We start from the raw sequence: 12190 nt of genomic DNA on the forward strand, positions 1-12190 counted from the left end.
CTTATCTAAAGCTTTATCCAATTGAGCTACCGCTTCATCTGCCGTTTGTTTGATACAGTAGATCGTAATATCACCAACGAATAAGTAGACGGAGCCTGATTTCACACTTGGTGGGTAGATCGTTGACAAACAAAGAGAACAGTGTAGGGCCGAGCACTGATCCCCGTGGTATACCGACGGATATGGGAAAAGTGTCAGAGATATTTCCATTATCAACTGTGTACTGCTTTCTCCCAATTAAATAATCTGTAATCCAACCCAGTGCTTGATCACAAATGCCAAAATTTGAGAGTAATTTCTCCAACAAGATCTGGTGCGATACACTATCAAACGCTTTGCGAAAGTCTACAAAGGCAACAGCCACTATGGAACCAGAGTCAACTGCTTTTCTCCATGTTTCCGTGAGATGAACAAGCAGGAGCTCGATAGAGTACCCCTGTCGATAAGCCCATTGTCTGAAAGCTTGAGAGCTTGAAAGCCGATGATGTTCATTTCCACCCGAAATAAGAGAAAACGTAGCAACGCAAGACTGATAAAATAGTTTGCATGGTAGCTTGGAGAGACAAGTGTTTCCCTATCGGCCTTAGGCCTACTCTGTATCTTTTTCTTAGGATGATATGGCAGTAGCACAGATACGGTAAGGAATCACTACTGTTTCGGGGGGAATCACATGGTCACGTGTTCGAAGACGTTGCGCAAGAGAAAGCGAGCTATCCTTGGTAAGGGCTGTGACTAAAAGTGGGTCGGGGACGTGGGAAGTGGGACGTAGGGACGTGGGACTCGGTGACATAGGACGCGGGGACGTGGGATGTGAGGACATGGGACGCGTGGACGTGGGGACATGAGACGTGGGACGCGAGGACGTGGGACGTGAGGACGTGGGACGCGAGGAAGTGGGACGTGAGGACGTGGGACGCGAGGACGTGGGACTCAGGGACGGGAACGAAATTTGCAAGGATAAGGCACGGATGTTGTAGGATCAACAAGAAACAATGGATACTTACAGGGAAAGTCCTCCATGGCTGTCCAGAGTTCTTGCGGTCAAAAAGGAAAACAAACATATCCGGCCGAACCATGGACGCTGGAAATCATCGGCTGCTACTGACAAGCTCTCCAACATAAAATAATACCTTTCCCGAGACCACCGAAAATTATACTTTTACAAATTCAGCGCAAAAATCAGGTGTTGTTTGTTCATCATATCCCCGCGTCCCAGGTCTCGGAGTCCCACGTCCCCGAGTCCCACGTCCCCGCGTCCCACGTCCCAAGTCCCAAGTCCCCGCGTCCCACGTCCCCGCGTCCCACGTCCTCACGTCCTCACGTCCCTGCGTCCAACGTCCCACGTCCCCACGTCTGCGATCCCACGTCCCACGTCCCCGCGTCCCAAGCCCCCGCGTCCCACATCCCCGCGTCCCACGTCCCCGTCCCACTTTTAGTCACAGCTCTGGGTAACAACATGAGTGAAAGGATTCTTCCCACCGTTCCTCTTCATCGTTTTCTTTTCCTAACATTCGTTCTTTTTCTGTCAAACACTTAACATTGCCTCAGATTTAGTTCTCACTGGAATCAAAGAACCCTATGAATCCCTTCCATAGTTCTTTATACTTTTCAAAAAGACATGAATAACATCTAAGTTCACTTTCAGACTATTGCAATGCCATGTTATGAATTTTTTCAGAAGATTGTATCGCTGGAGGAGGGAGAGGGAAAGTGCTTGCTATCTAAAAATTGGCATGTTTGAGGCTCATATTTTTTACTTTGGAACCGATTTTGGCGAAATTCTGAAGAATTACTCATGTCATTCTGAAAATTGATGTGCTGTAGAAGAGTTTCCTGATAATTACTGTTTCAGAAAAAAAATTGGAAATTTGTGTCAAAATACATTGTTGCTTTGGAATAGGGGGATCAACTGTTGTACCACTTATTTGACAACATCACCCATTTCACAGTTTTACCCTCTCTAAAGTCTTTAATTCTTTGTTGTAAAACAAATGGGCTTTACAAAGTGTGCTGAGCACAGAAGAGTTATTTTGAAGTAAGAGTTGCAAAAAAGTAGTACATGTTCATATAACCTGTATAAGCTCTTTCAAGAGGTTTAGAAATAACTAGTAGGACCAAGATAGGCATATAGTTATTCTTATCTTGAGGCAAGTCTTTCAGGTAAACAGGGGTTAACCTGGCTTTAACCTCCTCTTCTATTGCAAAAAGAAAGTATCAGCGCTATTGTGTGGAAGCCGATTGCCAGCCAAACCTTTGAACAAACCGACTTCAAGGTAAAAAAAAAAATAAAGAAACTTTCTTAATCCCTTCCTTTTTTATTTTCATTGCTTAACTATATCATAGTTAACAAATGACGCTCACTAAATTCGAGCACGTGGCCCTATCCGAACTTTCTTGGGTTCTTGATCTTTTCCATTTGTTGCAGGGCTTCAAAGAAAAAGTTTGATCCTTTGGCAGAGTTTTCAAGGTTAGCTGGAAAGTTGAAAGATAAAGTAATGAATCCAAACAAAGGTAAGTAACGGTGAAGTTGATTTGTGTGCTCCCAGCAAGACTGAAAAGTATTTGAAGCAGCAGTCAACGTGCCATACGCATTAAATTACAGCAGATGTACCCGTTTTGCCATATTTTACTTTAATTGAACATTTTGTGGGCAACAAAAGCTCTTGACTACAGTTTTACGCAGCAGCGATGGAATCTCTCTTTAATAATTAAAGTTACAAGTTCCCTATAGGTTGTAGGGAAAATTTTTTCAGTTGATATCTACAAGTACTTGCGCAAGTACATTCGCTAAAGATAGTGCAAAGTCAGCAACAAATTATGTGGTGAGTGAAAATCTTTTGAAGTTTTTACCTCATTTCATTTGTTTTACGCTCCAGATGACTCACCGTATGAAGAGGACCCGTGTGATATCCCAGACACACCTCCGGTAACACTCTACAACTTTCATCAACTAACTTAGTAGTGTAAACGATTTGGAATTGTTTGAATGTAGGTGAACAGTGAAAGGATCACAGAGCAATTGAATCATGGTCATCGATGTTGATCCTGAAATCAATTCGTGATTTGCAAAAGCTCGAAAACGAATTTTTATTCATTTGTTTGAAGGATTGTGACTGGGAAAGTGAAGAAGAAAATGAAGGAGTGGAAGAAAAGGAGACGCGTGACCTCAGCTTGTGGAAGATAACGATTCCTCACGTGATCATGGAAACTAAACAGGTGATTGGTCATTTTACTTCAAGTAAAATCCGGGAAGATTGGGTCGGGTCTTGAGATTAAGTACGCGACCCGACCCAAACCTTCCCGGTTTTTTTCACTCCTTCGCCACCATCGCGCCCTTTGCTTTCGCGTTTTGTTTTACTAATTGAACGTCAGGGATAGGCTACCATTGCAGGTTAAAGTGAGGAGGAAATAACCTTATCATTTAGTAGTAGTAGTAGTAGTAGTAGTAGTAGTAGTAGTAGTAGTAGTAGTAGTTCTTCTTTATTTAATGTACCACCACACTTAGCTACAAGCTACTTTCCAGGAAATAATTTGGATATATCAACAAAAGTTAAATGGTAAATTGGCCATCGTAACGATTCCAAAAGCTTACATTTCAAGCGTTAGCCCTTCGTCGGAGCGAATAGAGGAATTGTGGGTTGTGTGGGTTGTGAATTATTTCGTTACCCCCACCGACACAGCCCTAAATAGTTTCTTTAGAACCTATCAGCCTACTTTCTAGGAAGCCCACAACAAAATATTCAATAAAAATTACAACCTACATCAAGAATTATGTACATTAAGTAAAATATTATTATATAAGGATATCGTAAACTTTAATGACTGTAACGCGGTTGACTTGGAAAATTGTAATTTCCATTTTGTGACAATCAAACCAGATCCTTTAAAATTCTGTTGGATCAGTCTAGTGATAGGAATGGTGACCGTGTTCAAAGACAGTAGAGTGAATCCTTAAACTAGTGTTAACTGTGGTGTGTTCGCTTGCTCTCGATTACTGTAACTGAGAGCAGTAATAGACTTTCATGCATGACATAAAAGGTTTCTTTGCTTTGCAGAAATGTATGTTTATTATATCTGTGGAAAGAGCTGATGCAGAAGAAGGTGCGTATGCTGTAAATATACATCAGGTACAATTGCCGCTATTCCGAAATCAAAGTTCCTCTTTTTCGTCGTAGAACCTTTAGGTATTCTAGAACAATCAGAGCATTTTCCATCACAAAATCAACGAAGACAGAATTTACTTTTACCCAACAAATGTGTCATCCTTTTCATCAGCAGGTTGTTGCACTAAATAGTTTATCCCTCAGCGACTTTGACCCTGTTTACTTGACTTTATGTTTTGATCGGAGAGGTGTTCTCTTCTTCCTATGGTTTCCATCTTTTTCAACCAATGTTTCTACGCTCTCATGATTCCAGCTTCCATTTCCGCCAAATCTCTGGATATTTGTGCGAACTTCTTTTCCAAACTTACTGCTGCCTTTTGAGTTATTTGCGTTTGCTCCATGGAGATTTGTAACCATAATGCACTTCGTGAAAGTCTTCGGTCGGTGAGTGCGAGCTGGTGATTCAAGGTTTCAAGCTAAACGCGCAATTTTTCATATTCCATCATCTTCTCTTTAGAGTTACAAGCCAGGCTCTAGTTCGCTTCATGCTCTATCAACGGCGTATATAGTTTTCAAATAATCAAAGCGACGCTGGCCACCTTTTGAAATAAAAAAGGTATAGTTTCAGCAAAAAGTGGCTTTCTTTGCAACAAAGTCGATAACAAGATGACGATAATTAAAAGTCAAAATTATAATAACTATTACTATTTTAAGCTACCAATTTCAACATAAGAACGGTTCATTAAGATGAAACATGCTCTTCGACAAAGGGTTCAATGCGAGGTATTTTTATTCTTACTGTTTCCACTGAAGTGGTTAGGTATTTTTCCATAGCTATGTTCGAGGTTCCTTCGAGTGTCCGCTCATTCCACAGTTACTTTGCGAGTGTATTTCTGATTATGAGCGTATCCTTCTCAGTCCCTTACACCTTCTTTAGTCCAGTGTGAAACGGTTTCAATGGATACCAAACTAGCACTACCTCTGAAAACTGACGCCTTCAAGGCACCCCAGCTCCTCCACAACCCACGCATATGGCAAAATCGCTTTGTGAGTTTACATAAGCGGTGACCCGTTAAAGGAGCAGTGAAAGTGATCCAAATGAAAGAAATCCCTGTTTTCGTTTTACTACTTTCTTGAGGAACGGTACGGTACTGGTAAAGCGGTTTAGAAATGCATGCATTTTGGTAAAAAGGGGGGGGAAGCTCAAGCAGTGAACTTATATTTCTTTTTTCCCTTTCTTTGTAGTGACCCGATGGGATGTAGCACGGTAGGTTTTAATTACTGTTTGTCATCAGCTTCCCAGATTACGAGCAGTCTTTCCTTTTCGGCGTAGTTTGTCGCACGAGTCAAAACAAATTAAGTGAAAAAAATAACGGTGTTAGCGCACCGCGCAGAACTCTAGGTGCGAGGCGCACTGATTTTTTTCCCCTCGTGCGACGAACTTCACCGAAAAGCAGAGACTGCTGTTAGTAAGGGGAGTTCAAGTTATACAGATGCCCTTCCATTCTATATTTTGTTGAGGAACTAAACGAATTTCACGATTTTGACATTTTTTCACAAAGCAATCGAAGTTTGCTAAACATTCCTCTTACCTTTTCCATTTTGAAAGTGGCGAAGGCACTGGTAATATCGTTTCCTTTTTTGTTCATATTACCCACAATAGTCGCGAAGAGGGAACTATCGTGCAAGTCCTTGTAAGAGGAAGTTGGACCTTTACAGACTTGGTTTTAACAGTTTTAATCGCCCTTTGATGTTTATTTTAAATCAACAGGCGGTATAAGGAATTCTTTGTTCTTCAAAGCAAGTTACAAGAATTCCACGGTAAGTATTGGAGTTTGATCTATGTTTGCTTTGAATTATTTCCATTGGAAATATCACACCAAACTAAAAGGCATAGACACAGGGTCATTTTTATCAGCCAGCACGCGCAAGATGAGAGAAACACCCATGAGACCCACTAGACGAGTCTTTTTTCCCGTTCGACACTCCTAAAAAGTGCTTCGTGCATATGATTTCATTTCATTTTGTCTCTTGCAGGTTCAATCGATGACTCGCTTCTTCCACCGAAGCGTAATTCTTTAAAATCAGTTTCGCAGAAGAGTACAGCTACTTATTTCGATGCTTGCAGAGTTCAGTTTGAGAAATATTTCCAGGTGAGAATGAGGCATGAATGAATCTCGAGGCTTGGAATGAATTCTTCGAACAATTTGTTGTTTTTCTGTTCTCTAGTATTTGTGTTCTAATCCGCTGCTAAAGGGAAGCGGATTATTGTTCAACTTCCTTTCACCAGAAAAGGAATTCAGTAAAATGTTTGGCCCTGACAAGATGGGTGATAAAGCGGGTAAGTTGTATACTGTTTTGCACCACTCATATATCCTATGCACAGATAGAATGAAAAGAATACAGGATGAAATCAATAGAAGAATAGATTAATAAGCAACGTGACGTTACTGAGCGAAAAAAAGCTTTTTTGAAACATACTTACAGCGAAGAGGGGTTATAGGACTGATAAATTAGTCAATCTAAGCTAATCAGAAAACAATGTCAAGTGTGACAGGTTGTTTGCCCAACGTGATTCTCTGTCATAGGAATATTACCGACACCCTCCTGCAGTTTTAGCTGTTGGAGTCCATACTTTTTGTTCTAATTTCTCTATTCTGCATTTTTCGCAGGTAAAAAGATCAAGTCAATGACAACAATACTCAAAAAGGAGGTAAGCCGGCGATGCTTTAAAGACAAGTGAATTACTTGATTCTTATACTGAGTTCTATTCAAGTATTCAGTCGGTGGGTATACAATAAATGTCCCGTGGGTATACAAGGAGTGTCCCATGGGTATACAATGGATATCCCCTGGGTATACAATGGATATCCCCTGGGTATGCAATGAATTTCCCCTGGGTAAAACTGTTAACCTTGCTGTTTCTCTCTACAGAAAGGTCAGAACCTCGATCCATTTTTGCAGTCGATCTTATCATCTACCGTAGAACCAACAAAAAGGAAGCCATTACCAAAGTTAGTTATTTTCTTCATGTTGATTTTGTTTTAAGCTATCAACCATAAATCTCAGACCGATCTTGCAAACTATCTCTATAATCACAGGCAACGAGCAGAGCCTCTCTTTCCAGTTTATCTTGTCACATGAGTCACAAACAGTTAACAGAAACCAGTTGTTTTATTCACCTCTGGTTATTGGTGACTCGCACAAAAGAACAAAAACAAAGACAAAAACAAATGCTCTTAGCTTAATGGAGCCTATTCAAGGTAAGCCAAAATTGTGCTATTTAATTGACTTGGTAAATATTGGGTTTTATCTATTGTAGGGGTCTTCTAGATGAATCAAGAAGAGGCGAGGTACGCTTACATTTTAGACATGATTTTCTTCTCTCCATATCTGTTTTCTATATTTGATTAAGCGTTTTTGTATAGATGGCTTTGAACTCGCTTTTACCAGCCCTCAATGGTACACTTTCAAACAATTTTGTACTTTCGGTTTTGAAACCTTTTGATCATTTTAACGAGTTACATTTGATTGTTAAATTGCATCTAGGAGGGACTTTTTCCTGAAAGGAAAAAACCGGCATCGTGAGTATTGCGTGGTTCGCAAACCTTTCTTTTTATTCTCGAGAAGGACAACAACTTAAATCAACAATATTATACATATGATGCACGATCCTCGCAGTAGATAGCGCTATTTAAGCAATAGCGAAAATCAGACCTGAAAAAAATCAGGCCTGTACGGGATTCGAACCACTGACCTCTGCGATACTAGTGCAAAACATATGAACTTCATATATCTATTGTATCTGATTTATCATCACGGGTTTATTACGAATCAACTTAACGGCCTGCTCCCAGTTGGCTTGTTAGCTCAATAGGTGGTTTGCACGTTACGTCATAGCCGCCATGTTGGTGGACGTAAACAATGAATATCTCATTAGCTTCGTTTGTTCGTCCACCAGCATTTGTTCCTTTCACCATTGTTACCTGTGTCTCTAGAGGTTGGTTGCAAACCACCAATTAGTAGAGCGCTGCACTAGTATCGCAGAGGTCAGTGGTTCGAATCCCGTACAGGCCTGCTGTTTTTCAGGCCTGATTTTCGCTATTGCATAAATAGCGCCATCTACTGCGAAGGATCGTGCATCATAAATATATCTTTGATGTTAAAAGAAACTAGTTAACATTTGTTCACCGAAGCGGAGGTGAATTATTAGGGACCTTAAGAAACCACGACGGCGACGGCGACGGCAACGAGGACGTGGAAAAAAAAGAGATCTAATTGGCAGAACAATAGCTCAGAACGTGCGTTTTGAAACTTGGTACATTTCTTAGCCGTCCTATGCAAAACAACTTGAACGTGAAATCGCCACAATTTGCGTCGTCTGCGAACCGAAACCGCAACGGCAAATTATTTTAATTTCCATTTGGAACTCAACGGTTACTTTATACGTCATGCTGAAGTTGAGCTGTGGCGCTGTATGAGACAGTAAGTTCCTGCATCCATTTTTGAAATTCTAACTAAGAGTAGAAACTCATTTTTTAATCGAAGTCTACCTTGGCGTCGCCGTCGTGGTTTCTTAAAGTCCCTATTATTTTGGTATAGGAGAGGATAACGTGTAAGTAATTCAATCGAAACTAAAATGAGACAAAAATTCATAGTTGTATAAACGAATATCTATTTATCTTTTCAATACTCTCACAGAATCACTCAGTGTACTTACAAAAATAATCTTTCGGCAAAATACGAAATCAACACCTTTAAGAAGCCATGTTAAGCAGGAGATGCTCACAATTTATCGTCTTTACGTGTCATATTCCTATTTCAAAGTAAAAAAAAAGCTTGTTTTTCTTTTTCGTTTTTAGAGTTATCTGATTAAAGACCCTCTAGCTAAGTAATTGGCGTTCGTTTGAATCAATTTCCGGGTAACTTATAGGTAAAAAAATATATAATAAAACAAAAACAATAGCTGTTAACGTCATCGGTCACCCCCTGAGGGTCCCCCAGAGGAACACATAGCCTCTTCACACAGAGAACAACTTACAAATCTAGTTGAGGATTTATATTGAATACCCAACATTTGAAAAAATGCACAGAAATTAATCTAGAAAGATTTTTTATTCAAAATATGCTAGCTTTTTGGCTTAATTTGTTGAATGGTTTAAGTTCGATTTTATCATTATTAAAGCTCGTCACTCAAACCGCACTTTTGAATGATTGCTTATCAGCAGTCGATTCCGGTAACATTTTTGAAACTCTCAATCGAAATTTCAGTAGCATTCCCACCCACTGATTACAGGTGATGCCTGGCGCAGGTCAGCAGTATTGTTTGTGACATGGTCTAATGCGGAAGCAAAGCGTCGCACTGTAAAACCAAGACCTCACAGCGGTTTTTTTTTTACACTAAAAATATAAATTCGATTTATCTGTATTCGATTGGAGGAGTCCTTTATCGATTCTTTGAACTGCTAAGTTTCTCTGTAGTATACTAGAGGTGGAAAAAAGTGTTGAAGCTTCGAAGAAATTAAATTTCTCTTCACTGGATGATTATGACATTTCAATATCAGAACGACTAATAATTGAGTTTACACTCTCTAGAAGACTGCCATAGAAGGGAGCAGGTGATCTGTTTGAGGAAAGTCAACTGAACAGCAGTGAAATGAAAGAAATTTCTAAGTGTCAAACATTCGTCAACAGACTCAGTCATGATAGGCGATTTCAAGCCTTTGTTCGGTAACAATTAAAAAAAAAATAATCAATATTGATAATTAAGCCTTGCAGAATATGTCCAATTGAAAATTGTAGCTGTATTGAAAATGCCGAGGAGTGACTTGGAGCAGTTACGTATGAAATTAATCACAAAATAGCCCGGATCTGTTGTTTTAGAGGTAACACCTCAAAAGTACCCAATATTCATTTTTAATAATACTTCATGGACCTTGAAAGGTAGCTTTGCGGCTTGCATCGAACGGAAATTTATGTGACCCAGAAGTATCTGTTTTATACTCTTTTTAGGATGAGCTTTTATAAACAATCTACCAATTTCGATGAAGTTCAAGGAAGTTGAGTGGGTGTTGATTTTGACAGATTGCTTGTCAATAGACATAGTAAACCCTTTTGTCAAAGGTGACATATATTATTAGTAGAAAACTAGAAGCCATCCACTTTTAATATTGCCATCCGTTTTCTAGCCAAGGTAATTACATTCTAATTTGAATGCTGCTAACAGATCTAAGTCGTAAACTTACGACTCGAAATTTTGAAAAGCAGGATTCATATTCCCAATTTACTGATTTTAACTCGCTGATATCAAACTCGTGAGGCCCTCTTATCAGTCTCTGTTTTCAAACGCCTTAACAATTTCTTAGATTTGGAACCAAATTTGGAAGGTGAGTATTTACACAGTATAACTAATGATCCTATGGCAACCGAGCTTGATAAGAAGTTTTGCCAGAATTTGGTGCCTCATCGCCCTTCTGACCTTGCATTGGTTGTAATGAGAGTCACACTAAGTTCTAACTAAAGCTTATTTAAAAATTTTCACTATTTATCATGTAATTATATTGTTAGTAACTCTTTTAACTTCCCCACCATGGCCACTGGGAAAACTGAGAGGTAATAATCTTAAAGGCATTACACAAACATAACGTATATGAATAGAAACTAAACTCAGGCATAAAAGATCACATCGTGCAACTCGGCAATCACTACAACCCGGATCCGAAAGGATTATTTTTCCAGATCTCTGGCATATCCATCAAATGATTCCGTCCATGCAAGTACTTTTGCTACCGACAACAACTGATGTAATCAAAAGCTCTTAAAGCAATACGCAAATTCATTCATATTTGTGTGCTAACCAGAAGATGGAATATGTTTTCCGGAGGAAACCACAATCGCCTACTCTTCAATTATATTATTCGATGGGCCAGTTAAAATCAACGGCTGTGTTTGAGAATAATTTTACTTCCCCCATTGGCCACGAGCATGGGTAAAGAAATAAAAGGCATGTCCTTTCTTTTTGATGCAGTATACTTACGAGTGGTTCTTGTCCAAAATTCAATTGTTACACTAAAGGCGGCAGGAAGTTACTACTTGCTAAGATAATGCAACAATCCACAACTTGGAAATTCTACTTGTTTCGGAGCTTTGTCCACTAGAAATGACCTTTGGTTAGTTTTAATACATTCATTGAGCTTAATTCCTTGTAGACTTGAAATCAGTTGTCTTAAAGAGCATCGACCATATCTTTAGTGGTTTATATCATTCTTTACATGGTTTTTTGCATTTGTATCTTGTATTTATTATATAATTTTTTTAGTTGGAGGGCCAATGAATTGTAAATCTTTGTGATTATCATCATGATCTTGTGCTATTTCTTAACTAACCAAGGCATTTCCGTATTACCTACTGAAAATAGTCAACGGTTATGTGGTACGGCGCCTAATTGACCTTCTTCTTGTAGAATAACCTTCAGAATTTTGTCAACCCACTGATCGGACAAAATACAGGGAAGAGTCACGTTCTCATTTAAATACAACTGCTCAAGCGGATCGATCAGAGAATCATCATAGTTGATAATTATTATGCTGACGAACTGATCAGGGGCTGATACTCGTAGGTAAACCTTACATTTTTAATATGCAAGAAAAAGGAAGAAAAAAAAAACAATCATCTAAGAGTGGGTAGCATGTCTGTACGAGAAACACATTACGAGGCTTAAGTACACATTCACGGTGAACGTTATCGATTTTTTAATATGAATTCAGTCGACAGGCTTTTACACTTAAGGGCCATTCTGTCTTTAAAAAGAACAATACGCAGGTAAAACCCGGAAACTCTCAAAACAACACAAGAAAAAGGAAGAAAAAAAAACAATCATCTAAGATTGGGTAGCGTGTCTGTACGAGAAACACACTACGAGGCTTAAGCACACACTCACGGTGAATGTTATCGATTTTTTAATATGAATTCAGTCGACAGGCTATTACACTTAGGGGCCATTCTGTCTTTAAAAAGAACAATACGCAGTTAAAACCCGGAAACTCTCAAACCTTGGAGGGTTTTAATGAAACAAAGTAGTTTAGGCA

General features: G+C 39.3%; 1 protein-coding gene across 1 annotated transcript; it reads left to right on the top strand.

Annotated features, from left to right (window-relative positions):
* The first annotated feature begins 2160 nt into the window (after window positions 1-2160).
* On the top strand, window positions 2161-6447 carry LOC148721414 (sorting nexin-14-like). The gene is made up of 8 exons (XM_088736446.1): window positions 2161-2273; window positions 2426-2511; window positions 2877-2926; window positions 3106-3216; window positions 4056-4101; window positions 5349-5370; window positions 5875-5924; window positions 6141-6447. The coding sequence occupies exons 2-8, from the start codon at window positions 2496-2498 to the stop codon at window positions 6275-6277; spliced, it is 432 nt and encodes a 143-aa protein (XP_088592572.1). The 5' UTR covers window positions 2161-2273; window positions 2426-2495; the 3' UTR covers window positions 6278-6447.
* Window positions 6448-12190: the final 5743 nt, after the last annotated feature.

This window comes from Stylophora pistillata, chromosome 10, assembly GCF_964205215.1.
Source record: "Stylophora pistillata chromosome 10, jaStyPist1.2, whole genome shotgun sequence".
NCBI lineage: Eukaryota > Metazoa > Cnidaria > Anthozoa > Scleractinia > Pocilloporidae > Stylophora > Stylophora pistillata.